Below are 17,785 nucleotides of genomic sequence, written 5' to 3'. Positions count from 1 at the left end.
AATATTTCTTCTCCGATATAAGTCCATGCAAATTTAAATTTTTAATATGACTAAATCCAACGGTCTAAAATACCAAATTTGTTTCAGTAAATACTAATTTTTTTTTTTTTTTAAATACTGATTTGATATAAATGCATCTTGAATAAAGTGGAAAAAGACAAAATCACACCTGGAGGACAAACCGATAAGGACGTGGCGAAAACGTGTCAAAATGTGATTGGGTAGCCCGGCCAAGTAGACAAACGCTTTACCAATTGGGGGCTTCTGGAAGGTCATTTTGTATGATAAAATCTACAGCCCTAGGGGAGAGAGAAACAGAAAGAAAGAAAGAGAAAGTGAAAGAAAATCCAAAAGGAAAATCACAGCCCACAAAATAAATCCACTGGTATGCACCACTCTCTCTCTTTCTCTCTTTCTCTCACTTGACATCTTCTGTTTTTCCTTCCATATATTTTCCACTTTCTATTTTCCCAAAATTCTCCTTTTTTTTCCTCATTTGCCCCAATTTTGATTTGCTTTTCCCGTGCTTCTCCCAAGCTCATTTTATGCAAATTTGTTGTTTTTTAAATCACCGCCCGTTTGCTTTCTGGGAAATCGTGGGAAAAGAACTGGAAAGGAAAAATCTTGGACTGAATTTCCTGTTTTAATGCTTGCAGCATTTTTTTTTTTTTTTTTTTTTTTGAGATTAGATTCCTTTCAGTTTTGTGATATATATTTTTTTTTCCAATAAGGTTTAGGGTTGGATACAATCTTCTCTAGAGTCCATATTGCCATGGTTTCCTTATTTAGATTGCATTATTTTGCACTTCATTTCTTTTGCAAGTTTTGTTGGGTTCCATGCCCATATGATTCCTCTGAACATTGATTCACATATCTGGGATTTTTCTATGTGCTTCTATGAATATGTATATTCACGGTTTACTACACAGCGGTTCCAAGGAACATTGAATCACATTTCTGGGTTTTTCTGTATCCTTCTATGAATATATACATTCATGGGCTCTGGTTTAATCTTAGAGTGTGAATTAGTTTCTTTTTATTTATATTCATTCTCAGATCTTATATGGAAACGTATGTTCAGCTTTAGATGACATATTGTTGGGCCAATTTGATTTTAGGTTTACCTCATTTTGAAAATGGAATGGTTGGTGTTAATTTTTTTTCCATTTTTGTGAGAATTTTCACCGGGGAGAAGCCTCTTTTTGTTATCTGTTTGGTTGACATCTGATAGAAAGAAAAGTGAAAGGAATTTGAAGTCATACATTTCTGGTGTTTGACTTCTATGAACTGCCCACAAGAAAAGAAAGGGCTTCAACGAAAACTCAGTCAAGTAATTTAAGACACTTTGTTGAGTTTCTCTTTTTGTAGAACTAAAATCAATACAAATTTTCTTTTATGATTTTTCTTCTCCTTTCCACCAATTTCTCATCAACTAAATGTAGCCAGGGGAGTTGGTGGGACAGGTGGAGAATCCTCTGAACATTCTCCTTACACTGTTAATTTTGCTACTTACCCAAAACATACCATGAAATTCTTCTGACACTGCGAGTTTTCTTGGCCTTGCATTCTCTCTGTTGCCTGCCTGTGCCATATTTGTGCATTATGCATATTTTATGGCTTCAATTCACCCTCCATAATTACCATGCAAGCTTGCAGGTAATTTGGGAGCAGGTGAAGTCCAATTTCTTTATGCCAAGGTCTGGATCGTGAAGCAGTCATGGCAGAGGGCACAGAAGTTGAGGATAGGGTGGATCTTGATGATGATAATTACATGGAAGAAATGGATGATGATGTTGAAGAACAAATAGAAGATGGAGTAGAGGGAGGCGGTGATGAAAATGTTGAAGAAGAATATGAGGATTCAAAAGCTGGGGGCAGTGGCGAAGATCAATTGCTGGAAGTGGACGAAAGCCACATTGCTAATGAACCTCTGAAAGATGAAGAAAATCCTACTGCTTCTGTTGATGAAGATGAAAAAGAGAAGCATGCTCAACTTCTTGCCCTTCCTCCTCATGGTTCTGAAATTTTCATTGGTGGGCTTCCTCGAGAAGCCTTGGAAGTAGATCTGAGGGATCTGTGTGAACCGATTGGCGAAGCTTTGGAGGTGAAAACTGCAGCATATATGACTTTTCTTTGTTGGAGATTTTCAATATGGTTTCAATTTCATAATAATTTTGCAGGTAAGGCTGATGAAAAATAGGGATTCAGGTGAAAGCAAGGGTTATGCTTTTATATCCTTCAAAACAAAGGAGATTGCACAGAAGGCCATTGAAGAGTTACATAGTAAAGAATTCAAGGTATCCTGGTGCTTTATGATAGTCCAACTGTTTTTGGTGAATTCTTGTGATGTTTAGAATAATTCAGTCCTTGAGCCCAGACCGTCTTCCATTCCTTTTCTTATGTCAATTTTTCCTGGATGTAATTGCTGCAGGGGAGAACAATAAGATGTTCTCTATCTGAATCTAAACACAGATTGTTCATTGGCAATGTCCCAAAGAGCTGGACAGATGATGAATTCAGAAAAGTCATTGAGGATATTGGTCCTGGTGCTGAGAACATTGAACTTATAAAGGTGCAGTTTTGAATTGAAATTGACTATCCACCTTATTTTAAGAATGAATAGACGAATGCTTGTGTGAGAGTCTAATGCCTTTTGTTTAATTACAGGATCCTCAAAATCCAAGCCGTAATCGTGGTTTTGCTTTTGTTGAGTATTACAACAATGCTTGTGCAGATTATGGGAGGCAGAAAATGTCTAGTTCAAATTTCAAGCTAGATGGCAATACCCCGACAGTTAGCTGGGCTGATCCAAAGAGTACATCTGATCATTCTGCTGCCGCACAGGTATAGTCCAAAGCAATAAGAATAGCCATTGTTCTTAAAAGTGAAATACAAAATGCGCCTTTAATAAAGGCTCAACTTGCTCTGTAACGTGTGGCCCCAGTGCGTATGCATAACCACATAGGTGCTCATTCACGGCCTGTGGAGTCACTCAGGTGATAACCTGAAAATAATTAAAACTATAATCTGCATTAATGTGGATCATTGGATCTTAATGAATCAAATGTAGTAACAAGATGAAACAAAATAGTCTGCCTCCTAGGTTTGTGACGGTTCCTCAGGTCCTTGATTGTGAGTACCTGAGATGAACTTTTAACAGGAGGGGACTTTTAAGTCAAATTCTTCAAATTATTTTACTTATTTTTAGTCAAATGACTAATTGTAGCTGTTTTTTGTGGAGAGATTAAAGAATCAACTAGATCCTTTTTTTGTGGAGAACTGGTGGAGACCTTATTTTGCTTCACAATGTCTTCCTATGTGATGGAAAATTAGTAAGCTGCTAGTCTTAAAAAAAATTGATCTTCTTGTGTTGGGATTCTCAGGTAAAGGCTCTTTATGTGAAAAACATTCCTGAAAATACTACTACTGAACAACTGAAGGAACTGTTCCAACGCCATGGGGAAGTCACAAAAGTTGTTATGCCACCTGCCAAATCTGGTCAAAGCAAACGGGATTTTGGATTCATCCATTTTGCTGAAAGGTCGAGTGCATTGAAGGCTGTCAAGGATACAGAGAAACATGAAATTGATGGTACTTTTCTCACACCAAGGTTGTCTGAAAATTTAAATGAGGGACAAGACTATTCTAGATGGGGCTGAACTGTTCTCTAGACTCCCTGAACAGCCCCCTCAGTTTAAAATAAATGAATATAAAGGAAAATATAAAGCTTGAAATGACATCAAAAGCTGCATGAAGCATTTGATACTCTCATCTTCACCCTAAAAATTATTTTAAAAAAAAGCTCTTTCATTGCCTTAGTTATGTCTTTTAGCATGTTATTTATTTTAAATTTTTTTTCTCAATATTTTTCTAAGATAGAGTAAATGTTATATTTCTAGAATAATCTCTTTAGGAGAAGAAAAAAAAAAGTTGGACAATTTTACAACAGCTATTGAAGGTAATTTATGGTGAAGATGCTGCCGTTATGAGGATAATTAACAACATTCATCAATCTATTCTGATTAGATTTGTGTTCAAGAAGATATTTGGACATTAGAGATGCTAGCAGAGTTTCTCCCAAGTACTAAATAGAAAATACATAGTGATGGTTTCTGTCGCACATAATTTATGTCTTCAAATTTCAACATATAGATAAAATTGTAAGATGAGAATAGTAATTCTTGGTTGGGTGCTAGTGCTACTAGACTTTGCTTCAAAACTACCTCTTGTTTGTTGAGTTTGCTGCATGTCAGAAAATAAAACATTCATTCAATTTGAACCACAGGCCAGGCGTTGGACGTTTCCCTTGCTAAGCCTCAGAGTGATAAAAAGTTTGAGGGCGTCCATCCTTACAGTTCTGGGCATCCAAATTTTCTTCCACACCCAGGGTATGGTGGTTTTGGTGGAAATCCATATGGCTCTCTAGGGCCTGGATATGGCGTTTCGGCTCCATTTCAGCAGGTATGTTAGCGAGCTTGCACCATTCTCCTTGTCCCTTGATTTATGTTCCTTATCGGTTAAATTTTAACCTAAGGATTTGCACACATCAACAGCCAGTGATATATGGTAGGGGGCCAATGCCAGCAGGAATGCATATGGTGCCAATGGTGCTACCAGATGGTCGAATTGGCTATGTTCTGTAAGTTGCAGTTCCTTCCAAATTATGGTCATCCCTACTTTTCCACTGCAGAATGGTTTTTCTTATAGCTTATACTGGCCTTGGCAATTATGCAGACAGCAGCCTGGAGTACAGATGCCACCTCCAAGGCCTCGAAGAAACGAACGCAGTAATGGGTCAAGCGGACAGCAAGGACAAGGAGGAAGTAGTGGAAGTGGCGATGACAACCGCAGTAGAAGGTACCGGCCCTATTAGCAGCAGGAGCAGCAGAATGAAGACATGTTGTAGTGTTTTTTCTTGTTTTTGCTTTTTTTCATTTTGGACAGGAGAATACATAGATATAGTTTGTAGTTGGTTGACTAGTTATGCCTAACAAATAACAAACCCTACCTGGCCAGCCTTCCTTCCTTCCCAAGAAAAAGAAAGAGTTAGAACCATTAAATCAAGGAGTCGTTTACAGTACGAATAATGTTTCTAATATATTCACTTATGTTGCATTAATGTTTTTTCACATTTGTCCCCAGCTTCTTGAGCTTCCTTCTATGATTCTTGAGTTCTTCATGGCTCCTTGTCCTTCTCACAGATTTGGGTTCACTTGATGAGAATTGATGATATGAAACTTGAGGAATCTCACCTCTTTCTCTCATAATATTAATTCCACATACAGTCTTCTTAGAAACGGTGGGGTGTTAGGGTTTTAGCCCAATCTCTCATCCGGCCGATTAGATGGTTATGTTGAAATAAATCAAGAAATAAGTCAAATGCTTGTATTTGAAAGAAAATTTATATTCCCAATAGAAAGTAAGTATTGGACAAAAACAATGAAATTGGGTTCAATTCAAGTATCTGAGAGCTCCTGAAGACGCCTTTCCAAGTCATCCAACCTGCTTCCCCAATCGCCCTTTATGCACAAGGGCTTCAAATTGCTATTGCTATAATCCAAGGAATCCTCCGCTGAGCCTCCCCTGTTGCCGCCCACAGAGGATGACTCTCTCTTCTTCTTTTTCTTGTTTCCACTCCCACTGATTCTCTTCTTCTTCTGAGCGGCGGCTCTCTGCAAAGCCCACAACACATCTGACCCTCTCAGCTGTCTTCCATCTCCAATTTCTTTCAGGTTGAGATTGGATTTGAAGAAGGTGGTATCTCCGGCGCTAGATGAGGCGTCATCTTGAGGCTGCGCTGAGAGGTGCCGTCGTTGATTCGAGTGAACCGCGACAGTTTGGGGAAAATTGGAGATGGGGATGACTGAAAATGACCTCCATGAGATCGAGGACGCGGTCCACATGCTTCTCCTTCCTCTCTTCCTCTCTTCCTCTGTCTCTCTCCCCTCTCACAGTTGAGCTAAAAGATGAGCCGCGACCTCTCCCGTCATTTGTTTAAGCGACGCCGGTTCCTCCGTTTCCTTTTTGAGTTGAAATGACACCGTTTCTTGTTTTCTCACTACGGGTGTAACTTGGGCCAGCTGGTCCCACCTAGCCTAAATCCAACCCCACATTTGGGTGGATTTGGGTGATGTTTTGGTTACTATTGGGATTGGGTTAGGTTTTTCATTCCGATCATTTGAGATTGGGCCAAGACATGAAGAATCCAAATTTGATTTAACGTGTTTATAATATCTATAATATATTTATTTATTTTTAAGAAAAAAAATATCAAATTATATTATATCATATATTTTTTATTTTTTAGAAAATATATAAATTGATTTTTAATTTTGTTATTGTTATATTGAAATTTGGTCATATTTACTATTTAAATTTTTATATAAGTATATTTAAAAAAAAAGTTTTTTTAAAAATATTACAGATGAATTTTGAATTATGCAATCGAATAACTTGACTTATTGGAAGTTAACTCAAACTTAGAAAAATAAAGTTGGGTTGAATTTTGATTGTTAACTCGAATTTAGAGAAGTAAAGTTTGGTTGAATTTTGATTGAGTATTTCAAATTAAAGGTTAAGTTGAATTTAACTTAGATTAACTATCAACATGTCTAACTCATCCAGATTATAACACTAACCTAATTAACATGATATTTTTTGAGATGATAATGGGATGAATTTTTTTTTATCATCCCAATTATATATGTATATATAAAATAATTTAATTTTAAATTTTCTCCTTTTTAATACATATAAAATAATAATTTTGGATAAATTAAAATATGACTTTAAAAAAAAAATTCTAATTTTAATATTAGGTTATGTAACCATATATTTTTCTGAATAAAATTACCCATACTAAATTTGGAAAAAGTAAAAAATAAAAAATAAATAAAACCCAAACAAATGTTAGTCTCAGCCAACAAATTTGACAGGACGTAAAATTCCTTCAGATGCCCGAAGCCTAGCCCGCCTAAAAAATTGGAGTGAACTTTGACCCAACCCAACTCTAGGCCAGATTGAGCATCAAAGCTCAAAAAGATCTAAAATTAACATACGGTAGACAAGATCTGACCAACAAATAGTGAGAAATAGCAAAGATTAGGGTCTGACTTGAGCGCGTCCGGTTCACGTGGCTACAAAGTTGTGGGGCAAAGAAGTTTAAAGCGATGGGAAGTATGTAAAGCCAATTGGGCAATGATTTTGTCATTGGGACAGACCCTCTCAGGGTCGCAATTGGCCCATTTGAAAAGTTGTTCCGGGTTCCATTAGAATTTGCACAGGCCTTGATCATTTCCAAGCACGAAAATGAGAAAATCTGAATATCACCTATCCAAGCAAGGTCATTTTCCGATGTTATACACCTTGGGATTTTTTCTAACCCCTTTTTCTCAATGACAGAGCCAGAAAATACCAAATAAATCAACACTTCCAGACGATGTCTGGTGTTGGTCCACCATCAAATTTAGTACATTCGAAAAAGAAAAAAAAAAAAAGGAAAAATTACAAACATTTAAAAAAAAAGGAACGATAACTAAGGCTTTGTTGCATCGACGGGAACCTTGACTGGGTAACGATCTACTGAGTCAGCCCAGGGGTTATCTCCAGACTCACCCACTGGAATCTCCCTCAGAGATCTCCAAACGGCACTGTTACACTTGAAACCCGATCCGAATGCAATCTGCCAGACCCGGTCGCCTCCAGAGACCCGACCCTTGGCCTCTGTGTAGGCCAACTCGTACCACAGTGAGCTGCTGGAGGTGTTCCCGAATCGGTGGAGAGTCATCCTGGATGGCTCCATGTGCCATTCACTGAGTTGCAAGTTCTTCTGCAACTCGTCCAGCACAGCCCTCCCTCCTGCATGTATGCAGAAATGCTCAAACGCCTTCTTGAAATCTGGTATGTACGGCTTCACCCTCGCCTTCATCAGCTTCCTCCTCACCAGGGTTACGAAGAACATGAACTGCTCTGAAAATGGCAGGACAAGAGGACCCAGTGTGGTAATATTGGTCTTCAATGCATCTCCTGCTACCGCCATTAGTTCTCTAGCCAGTGACACGCCGATTGTACCCTTGTCGTCTTCTCTCTGGTACACGCAATTGTAGCTGTTGTCGTCTGCGCCCTTGTGGGTCCGGACGGTGTGGACGAGCTCGTACTTGGAGCGACTCCGGTCGCGGGACTTGTTGGAGAGGAGCACGGCCGCGCCGCCCATGCGGAAGATGCAGTTACAGAGAAGCATGGAGCGGTCATTCCCGAAATACCAATTGAGAGTGATGTTTTCCGTGCTGACAACGACGGCATAAGTGTTTGGGTTTGCTTTGAGGAGATGTTTCGCGAGGTCTATAGAGATGAGGCCTGCGCTGCAGCCCATTCCGCCCAGATTGTAGCTGCTGATGTCGGTTCTGAGCTTGTAGTGGTTGACGATCATAGCTGAGAGAGATGGAGTTGGATTGAATAAGCTGCAGTTTACGATGAGTATCCCGATGTCGCTGGGTTTGACACCGGTTTTGCTGAAAAGCGAGTCCAGTGCGCCGAACATCACCGCCTCCGCCTCCGCTCGTGCCTCCTTCATGCACAGATTCGGCGGTGTGGAGGTGATCCCACTCGGAAGATACGTCTCGTCTCCCAAACCGGACCGGGTAGAGATCCGCCGCTGGAACTGAACCGTCTCCTCCTCGAATTTCCCATTTTCCTCTGTCATCTCCAAGAACGACTCCACCGACATCTTCCGACCATCCTCCGGCTTGTAGCAAGCAAAATCCACCAGATAAACCGGGCTGGGCCGCTTCGCCCAGTAGACCCCCAAGAGGAAGAGCAGCACCGCCGAACCAGTCACCGCCGTCGCCGTATCAACGAGAAGCGCCCGACTCGTCCACAAATCAGAAACATCATCAAACCTCAACCCAGTGATCTGAACCACCGTCGCCACCAACAACGGCAAAACAACCCCAAATTTCAAAACAGTGGCGGCGTTACACGAGTACCCATAACCCAATTTCACGTACTTGAGCTTCACAGACTGCAAAAAGTCCGGCAACTTCTGCCGGATCTTGATAACCACGGATGACGAGTCCTTAAACGCCATCTCCGCTGTCAACCTCTCCTTATCCATCTCTATACTACCCATCTCTCTCTCTCTCCCTCCCTTACTCTTCCTCTCTTTCTGAGAATTAAGAGAAGAGAAGAGAGAGCATATATAAGAAGCAGATGCAATGCTACAAGGTTGGAACACTTTGTTGGATGTGAAAGAGAAAAGAGACTAAAAGCTGTACAACCCAATATAGAATAATTAATTATGTGCAAGAAAGAAAGCTGTACACAGAGTATTGAATTTAATGCAATTTAGTTGTTTCAATCAGATATAGTTCAACCACCAGGATGAGGAGGAAGAAGAGTATGCAAGAAAGGAAAGGAAAGAGAAGAGAAAAAAAAAACAAAAAAACAAAAAAAAAAAGCAAAAACAAAGCCCCCAAGTGTTAAAATCAATTCCAAGGATGAATTTTGGTAATGTGGTTACAGTGTAGGTGATGACTACGTAGCCATGTGACAGTTTTGGGAGCTTTCGTTCAAGCAAAATGAAAGTCACTGGTTGAAATGTCGCTGTCTTTTATTTTGGGCTTCCATTTTTGCCTCTCTTCTTCTCCTCCTTACGACACAATAATTTTGTTTGCGTTTTTACAAACAAGACAAACGCATGTGAAATTACATATCTACTCTTACATCCATCCTCGTAAAAAAAAATGGATTGTTTTTCAAAGCATTTTACATTAATCTCCTTAAACTTATTTAACAAAAAATATTTTTCCATAAACAGGTCCTAATTTTCAAAGCATTTTAAAATATAGTGTGATTTCTATTTTTTTTCTTTGCCATTTTTTTTTTCTCACTTTGAAAATGAAGGGCACAAAAAAAGAAAAAAAAACAAAAAACTTTTTAAAATTAATTTAAGAATGATATATAAATATTTTTTCCTTTGTGTTTTTTTGTTTCGGACTACATTTTGGGGAAGGGTGTGTTTCCGTGCACCCATGCAGAAAAAAAAATTATAAATTAAAAAATCGAGTCATAAAATATAAATTTTAAGTCTTTATTTTTAAAGAATTATATAAAAATAATCAATATTTTATATATTTTTTGATAAAAAGAACATATACTAAATTTTAATGTTACGCGTATTATTTTTTACCATTTTAAGTATTATTTTTTATTTATGAATATATAAAACTTGAATTATTTTTAGAGATTTCTTATTTTATTTTATTTATTTTTTTAATGAATGATTGAAAATGCATTTTCTTTTCTTTATGCTAATGTTTGTGGGTCATGGTCTTTCTTTTTCATTTTATTGTTTTTGTAATACATTTTTTATTTTGAGGTGGAAAAAAGGGGAAGAAATTAGGAGAGAAGGAGAAAAGAAAGATGACCATTTTGGAAGAATTGGGGAAGAGAGGAGGTTAGATTGGTAATTTCATATATTTTTATATTTAAAAAATAAATGAATAAAATTAGTGGGTTTAAGGGGAAAAGGTGGCAAGTTGAAATAAAACCCTTGGAGTATTTTGATTTGGCTTCCCATGGAGGCGGTCCCACGTGGCATTGTCAGATATGGCATGTTTACGAATTGAATAAGGGTAGTTTGGGAATGTCAATTTGGACGGGTGGGCGTTGGTCACTAGCCAACAAGAAGCAATAAATTAAAGGTCAAAGACGGTGGCCCTCTTATTTGCCCAAAGTCTTAGCCTCTTAGGTCCAAGCAATCTTTTTGAGTTCCTTTTGGCACGTGCCACTTCTAATCATATACTTGAAAACCCAAAATATTCATTGGGTACGTGGCACTCTTCAAAATCTTTTTCCATATCATATATTTTATTTAATTAAAATTCTTTGTGGTATGAATCTTTTGGAAGCATGTGTCCTATGAATGTGACTTATGATACAAATTCCCAGCCATGATGTTACCAAAAAAAGTTAAATTATTTTTAAAAAACTATAATTTATCAATTCAAGCCAAAAGCTCTTGTTTAGTTTATTAAAAAGTTTTTGTAACCTTAAAAGGGAATTTAAAACGAAAACTATTTGAAAAAACTTCCATTTATGCATTGAATTATGATTTTGGTTTCTTAAAATAATTATTATTTTCATAAGATTAAGCAAAGGAAATTAATTAAAAAAAATATTTGTTTTTTTTTTGGAAATATTGTCCTTCACAATTTTTGGATTAAGCTAGTATATTAGTACATAGAAATTATGTGTGAAGGTGTGTTAGGGTTTGTTTTGGAATTGTTTTTTAAAACAATGTTTTCTATTTTTCAAAACAAATAATATAAAAAAAAACGTATTTGATAATAAAAAAATTATAATTAAAAATAAAACACTAGATATAAAAAATATTTTTAAAATATTAAAAACAAGTTAAAAACATTTTATGTTTTTAAAACAGACTTTTTCAAAAATAGTTACCAAATAAACTCTTATTTTATTTATGTATACATTATAACTTCTTACTTTATCTATTTTATTATGCTTCATTGTATATCAATTTTACATGTCAATCTCAACTTTAGTCAATAACAAGAACACCCTCAAAATTTTGACCCAATTCCTTTAATTCATTTCTAAGTTTTTTTTTTTTTTTTTTTTAATAAGTGGGTCAAATTCAAAGTGGTTCATTGCACATTACTTGTTCTTAAATTATGCAATATTTTGTGGAGTTTTATTTTAATTATATAAAAATTGGTAGAAGTAGAGAAAGATAAGAGTACAAATCTCTCCTTATAGATTTCTTTTATTTATAAAAATATGTAGAAGTCAAAATCATCCTTTTTTGTTTTTTTTTTGGTCCCTTACTTTGGGGGTCATGTTTCGTATTATTTATTTATTTTTTAGATGAAAGTGATCACTAAGGTAACAAGTAATCTTTTTAGATCCATTTTTATAGAAATGATATAGATATGTACAAATTTGCAATAGAATCAAACCAATGTCTTGTACAATACTCAATCTAGCTATCAAACCCACTAATGCACTCTTCTATGATAAACAATGGTGAGAAAAAAAAAAAGAAAAAAAAGAAAAAAAAAAAGAGAAAAATATAAAATAGATTTAAAATTAACAAATTATTTTTATGTATTTATTTTATTTTTTATTTTTATATAAAAAATAAATAATTTGATAATGTATAGGTTGGAATTGATTTTTATTTTGTTTTTATTTTTTCATAATAAAATAATGAGAGAATTATTTTTATTAATTTCTTTTTTCTTAATACTTTCCTAAAATTAATTTTAATTATATTTTCTTTCCTTTTTATTTTATAGTAAAATCAAATATGAAAAAAAAAAAATCAGTTTTCTTAACATATTTATTTTCTTATTACTTTCCTGTAATCATTGTTTAAATTATTTCATTTTTATATATAAAAAAAAAGTTAAAATAAGTTTTAAAAAATTATTAATGGAAATAATTTTTTATATTTGGTTTTATTAAAAAAATATCAAATATAATTAAAATTTGTTCTCTAAAACTATTTTCTATTCCACTTTATTTTTAAAGACGATTTCCAAAGAATAACATTCAAACATTACTATGAACTTTAAAAACAGTTTTTTATTTTTAAAAATGGGACACTATTTTTAAATCAATGGTCAAATAGGCCCTAATCTTTTGATCTTAAAAACTATTTTAATCATAATAAAAGATTTGCAACTAAATCGAACTTCTTGATGCCATCAAGTTCGAATCTCAACTTTGAAACACAAACCATTTAGCAAACATAGCTAAAATTCTACATAAGTAGTTAATCAAACCATGATTAGAATGTTGAATAGGGAATGAACATGGAACATTCAATTAATTTTTTACTTTTTATTTTTAAATATGTTCCATTATTTATTAAAAATAAAAATAATACAAATTTTTTATTAAAATTTTGATTCATCTTTGTCAAATTATATTGTAATTCATTTTTATTTTCGTTCTCATTCACATTCATTTGAAACACATTTAAATATTAAACTATCAATTTTTTTTAGAAGTTTTTTTATAGGATTTAAGTTATCAGACAAAGTTTTAATACTACATTAAACTATCAATTTTTTAAAAAATTTAAGCTTTTAGGATTTGATTTATAACGTGTATCATGTTCTTTAATAAAAAAAAAAAAAATAGAAGAGAAAAATGAAACCCTAATAAAAAAAATATATTTTAATGTAAACCTTAGCACTTGATTGAATATGGATATTAGATAAGCTAGTTTGATGATTGACTAAGGACATGGACCAACCAACACGGTTTGAGGTGGTGACCAAAGCCCAAGCTATCTTTATACTGATGTCGGCACCTATCTTTATACTGACGTCATCACCTCAATCATGACATGGCATGCAACGTGTCACCTCAATGTATCTCAGTATTTGTGTATGTCACCGTTTTTCGAAATTAAATGAAAGAAAAAACCCAGCTCATGTACAGCAATGGGAGGGACACACGATGTTGGTAGTTGATGGGGGAGTTAAAAGAAATGTTTGGTACTTAAATTCTCTTATCACCTATATAATGTGAATGTGATTAAAACAAATATATTTCTTTTCATTGATGGAGCACTTTGAATTGGGCAAAGTACCATATTATTTTGTTTTTTGAAATTAATTATTATAATTTAGAAGCCAGTACAATCAATGGGCAGTTGGGTTCATGCATGGACACCCTATTCTTGACCATTGTCCAAATGGGTCCACCCATTTGCTTTCTGGCCACTTGCAAATAACCCATGTGGTTAGCTGGCATTACATTAAGGTGTCCTTGGTTGTGGGACTTCACCTATATTTATTACATTTTTCATTTATTTATTTTTTCCTTTGACTTTTTCTCTCATCAAAAGCTTGGACTCCCCACCCACCTGAGTCAGGTCTTTTAAGAAATAGCATGGGATGAATTTATTGATTTCAAACTTTATTTTTTTCTTCCTTTTTTTATCTCTATTTAATTCAAAGAATCAAATATGAAAAACAAAAAAAAAATATTAATTTAAGGTTTTGGTTTGAGAATACTTTTCATTCTTTTAGCTTTAAAATCTAAAAAACTTTGAAATTTGATGGAGATCGATCATTTCAAATTAAAATTAGTAACTGAAGCTACACAAAATCGGAAATTAGATAGGTAATTATTTTAGAAAAATTTAACTATCTCAATTCTCATACGACAACACCAAAAATTTGAGTTCCTTTTGGGTTTTCTTCTTTATAAATAATAATTACAGTATTGTCACCATATCATACCGTTGTCATGTTTTAGATCTTTACAGGTATGTATAAGGAAAAAAAGAATAGAGTTTGAAATTCAAAAACTATAGACTAAAATTTGGAATTGAAATCAGATATGATGTAATTTTTCCACTTTGATTACATTTCCCATGTGGTTTTTTTATGGTACTTAAAGAAATTTATTGGTGTTTTTTCCATTTATTTTAATAAGTCAAACCATGTTAATAAGCCTTTTTTCTTCTTATTTTTAGCATGGAGTGGAGGAGCCAAATTTGTGGAGTGGGCAGTGCCTTTGGAGATAGTAATGAATCACACAACAAGCTCGTTAGCAAATGGTAAACATCACTACCAGACTTGCAGGAAATATTATTGGTGACCATCGCATCCCAATTAACAAAATTTGATGAGATGTAGACACAAAATTATACACGCAATGAGGTAGATTAAGTTCATCACCCCATTTGTCGCTCACCACTTTGCTGCCCACCTTCCCTACCAGGAGTTTAATGTGGCTATCCTCTCTTCTACACCTTTCTATCTTCAAAATAATACATCTTATCTAGATTTTATTTAATAGTCGGTTGAAGGTACACCTTTCGCTCAATAATTGTATCAATTTGACTTTGAAGAATGCTTCTTGATTTGAGCATCATTTTTTGGAGATTTCATTTTATCTTTGTTTAAGGGTCAAGATATCTATAACATTTTATCAAACCTAATGTGTTATGTAGAGATTGGGCAAGACTTATCCTTGGAAATTGGTTATCAAGTACCAACATTTATGACAATTATTATGGGTAATTAGCTGACTTTACAAACTATACATGACTAGATGGTAACTCTCCCTCAATTTAGGTGATTTTACGAATCTCGCCATAGGTTTTTGTCAAGATATCTATAAGATTTTGTCAAACCTAAGATCTTTTGTACACATTGTGTAAAGCTCACCCATGATAATAATTTTTAGGAAATCAGTTATCAAGATATCCACATTGCTGACGATTATTATAGGTGATTAGGTGACTTCATAGACTATACATGACTAGGTAGTAACTTTCTCTAAATTTAAGTGATTTTATGAATCTGGCATGTAATTATATCACATATACATAAGTTTTTATCAATATATCCTTAAGATTTTATCAAACCTAGGATATTATGTACACATTAGGTAAAACTTACCCATGAAAATCAAACCATGACAATAATTTTTAGGAAATCGATTATCAAGATACCCACATTTCTAACGATTATTATAGGTGATTAGGTGACTTCATAGACTATACATGGCTATTTAGTAACCCTCTCTAAATTTAAGTGATTTTATGAATCTTGCATGTAATTATATCACATATACATAAGTTTTTGTCAATATATCCTAAATATTTTATCAAACCTAAGATATTATGTACACATTAGGTAAAACTTACCCATGAAAATCAAACCATGATAGTAACTTTTAGAAAATTGGTTATCAAGATACTGATATTTATGACAATTATTCTGGGTGATTAGGTGACTTCATAGGTTATACATGGCTAGGTAATAACCGTCTCTAAATTTAAGTGATTTGATGAATTTCACATTTAATTATATCACATATACATAAGTTTTTGTCAAGATATCCATAAGATTTTGTCAAACCTAAGATATTATGTACACATTAGGTAAAACTTACTCATGAAAATCAAACCATGACAATAACTTTTAGAAAATCAGTTATCAAGATACCAACATTTATGACAATGATTTTGGGTGATTAGGTGACTTCATAGACTATGCATGGTTAAGTAGTAACCCTCCCTCAATTTACATGATTTTATGAATCTCACTTGTTATTATATCACATGTACACAATTTTTTGTCGAGACATCTATAAGATTTCGTCAAACCTAAGATATTATGTACACATTAAGTAAAACTCACCCATGAAAATCAAACCATTACAATAATTTTTAGGAACCCGGTTATCAAGATACCCACATTTATGACGATTGCTATGGGTAGTCAGGTGACTTCATAGACCATACATGGCTAGGTAGTAACCCTCCCTCAATTTAGGTGATTTTATGAATCTTGTGTGCAATTATATTATATATGTACATAAGTTTTTGTTAAGATATCCATAAAATTTTGTCAAACCTAAAATATTAGGTACACAAATAGTAAAGCTCATCCATGAAAATAGGTGACTTCATAAACCCCTAAATGACTAGTTGTAGTTAGGGTTAGAACTTATCCCAATGTTTTAATTTAATGATATGGTGTGCACAAGTAGATAGCCAATCTAATCAGTTCAGTTTGGGTTTTAAGTTCAACCATCAAGCATTAATTTAGTGATATGGTGCAGACAATTAAATAGTTGGGCATTAATTTAGTGATATGGTGTGCACAACTAAATAGTTAAGCATTAATTTAGTGATATGGTGCGCACAACTAAATAGTCACACTAGAGTTTGACCCAAAATCCATGTTGAACCATCATCGAACCAAACAAATCAACTAATACATCTAAGAGACTTGAACCTTGGATTTCAAGTTCACATCATGAAAGAGACACCATTTGGATGATTAAATAATATTGTTCATTGTTGCAAACAAAACAAAAATATATGTTTTACAAAAAGAATTGTAATATTTATATTTAAATAAGGGTTTAATACATTTTACCCCCATCAACCTATAATGCGTTTTGCACATTGCCCCCTTAGGTTCAAAATCTAAACACTGCTTCCTAAGCTTCATGAATACCAACACTTTGCCTTTTATATTGGATGGTGTTAATTTCAATGGATGGAAATGTCATGTGTTGTGCACGTGACTAAATAAATAAGGGTAGATTCGTAAATTCAATCACCCCTCACTCATTCTTCTTCTTCATTCTTCACTGCTTCATTGGTTTCAACTCAAAGACAAACCCAAAATTTCCCACACTCTTGAAAATGATCGATACCTATGTGAAAATGAAAAAGAAAATACAATTTCTATTGTCGGAAAAAAGGAAATCAATTAAATAAAGAGAAAATATAAAAAGAAAACATTATTTTCCTTTGCTTTTCCTGGTAAAACACTATCAAAAGAAAACATTGATTGATCAAGTCCTATATTGTTTGATTGGTTTGAATTAAAAAATAGACCCAAATTTCCCAACTCTCCTTCCAAAAATCCAAAACCCCATATGACACCTACAAAGAAAACTCACATTTCCATTTCCAAATAATGAGAAAAAAAAAAATCAAGACATCAAGGAATATAGACGTAGAGGAGGAAGATGTTGGGGAAGATGATGAACTTAACTTTGACTTTGTCCTATTCTTCTTTGACTTTGAAATACAAATGGGTGCTAGAGAAGCTTTTCTGCCTGCCACCAAATCGTCGGATCCCTCTACAAATATCGCAATATGAAGTCCCTGAACTCCCTAAATGCCACCTCCAGCAACTACGAACTACAAATTATGTACATCAAACTCACCTAATCCCCTTGTTGCTCGAAAACAAACAGGAAACACCCTGAATAAAACTCC

General features: G+C 34.3%; 3 protein-coding genes across 5 annotated transcripts; 1 reads left to right on the top strand and 2 right to left on the bottom strand.

The window, feature by feature from the left end:
• The first annotated feature begins 289 nt into the window (after positions 1-289).
• Positions 290-5,141, top strand: LOC117932288 (heterogeneous nuclear ribonucleoprotein Q). Of its 3 annotated transcripts, none has more exons than XM_034853467.1 (9): positions 290-385; positions 1,657-2,104; positions 2,181-2,297; positions 2,432-2,572; positions 2,668-2,844; positions 3,384-3,591; positions 4,286-4,461; positions 4,554-4,639; positions 4,735-5,141. In XM_034853467.1, exons 2-9 carry the CDS (start codon positions 1,718-1,720, stop codon positions 4,871-4,873), a joined length of 1,431 nt encoding a protein of 476 aa, XP_034709358.1. In that variant the 5' UTR covers positions 290-385; positions 1,657-1,717; the 3' UTR covers positions 4,874-5,141. The 3 variants fall into 3 exon arrangements, with proteins under 3 accessions (XP_034709358.1, XP_034709361.1, XP_034709362.1); XM_034853470.1 differs by having other exon boundaries at positions 367-385; positions 1,650-2,104; XM_034853471.1 differs by lacking the exon at positions 290-385 and adding an exon at positions 424-1,330.
• A 242-nt stretch (positions 5,142-5,383) lies between these two features.
• On the bottom strand, positions 5,384-6,020 carry LOC117932289. The gene has a single exon (XM_034853472.1). The coding sequence runs from the start codon at positions 5,901-5,903 to the stop codon at positions 5,457-5,459; it is 447 nt and encodes a 148-aa protein (XP_034709363.1). The 5' UTR covers positions 5,904-6,020; the 3' UTR covers positions 5,384-5,456.
• A 1,273-nt stretch (positions 6,021-7,293) lies between these two features.
• LOC117932514 (3-ketoacyl-CoA synthase 1) lies at positions 7,294-9,441 on the bottom strand. Its single transcript, XM_034853786.1, has one exon. It carries the CDS (start codon positions 9,125-9,127, stop codon positions 7,535-7,537), a length of 1,593 nt encoding a protein of 530 aa, XP_034709677.1. The 5' UTR covers positions 9,128-9,441; the 3' UTR covers positions 7,294-7,534.
• Between the last annotated feature and the right edge of the window lie 8,344 nt (positions 9,442-17,785).

This window comes from Vitis riparia, chromosome 15, assembly GCF_004353265.1.
Source record: "Vitis riparia cultivar Riparia Gloire de Montpellier isolate 1030 chromosome 15, EGFV_Vit.rip_1.0, whole genome shotgun sequence".
Classification (NCBI taxonomy): domain Eukaryota; kingdom Viridiplantae; phylum Streptophyta; class Magnoliopsida; order Vitales; family Vitaceae; genus Vitis; species Vitis riparia.
This window is presented reverse-complemented; position numbering and strand designations above follow the sequence as displayed.

Excerpts from the sequence above, each read along its gene's own strand:
- LOC117932288 (XM_034853467.1), top strand. The coding sequence starts at position 1,718 with ATGGCAGAGGGCACAGAAGTTGAGGATAGGGTGGATCTTGATGATGAT. Across the intron at positions 3,592-4,285 it reads AGAGAAACATGAAATTGATG|GCCAGGCGTTGGACGTTTCC; the intron begins GTACTTTTCTCA and ends TTTGAACCACAG. Across the intron at positions 4,462-4,553 it reads TTTCGGCTCCATTTCAGCAG|CCAGTGATATATGGTAGGGG; the intron begins GTATGTTAGCGA and ends ACACATCAACAG.
- LOC117932514 (XM_034853786.1), bottom strand. The coding sequence starts at position 9,127 with ATGGGTAGTATAGAGATGGATAAGGAGAGGTTGACAGCGGAGATGGCG.
- LOC117932289 (XM_034853472.1), bottom strand. The coding sequence starts at position 5,903 with ATGTGGACCGCGTCCTCGATCTCATGGAGGTCATTTTCAGTCATCCCC.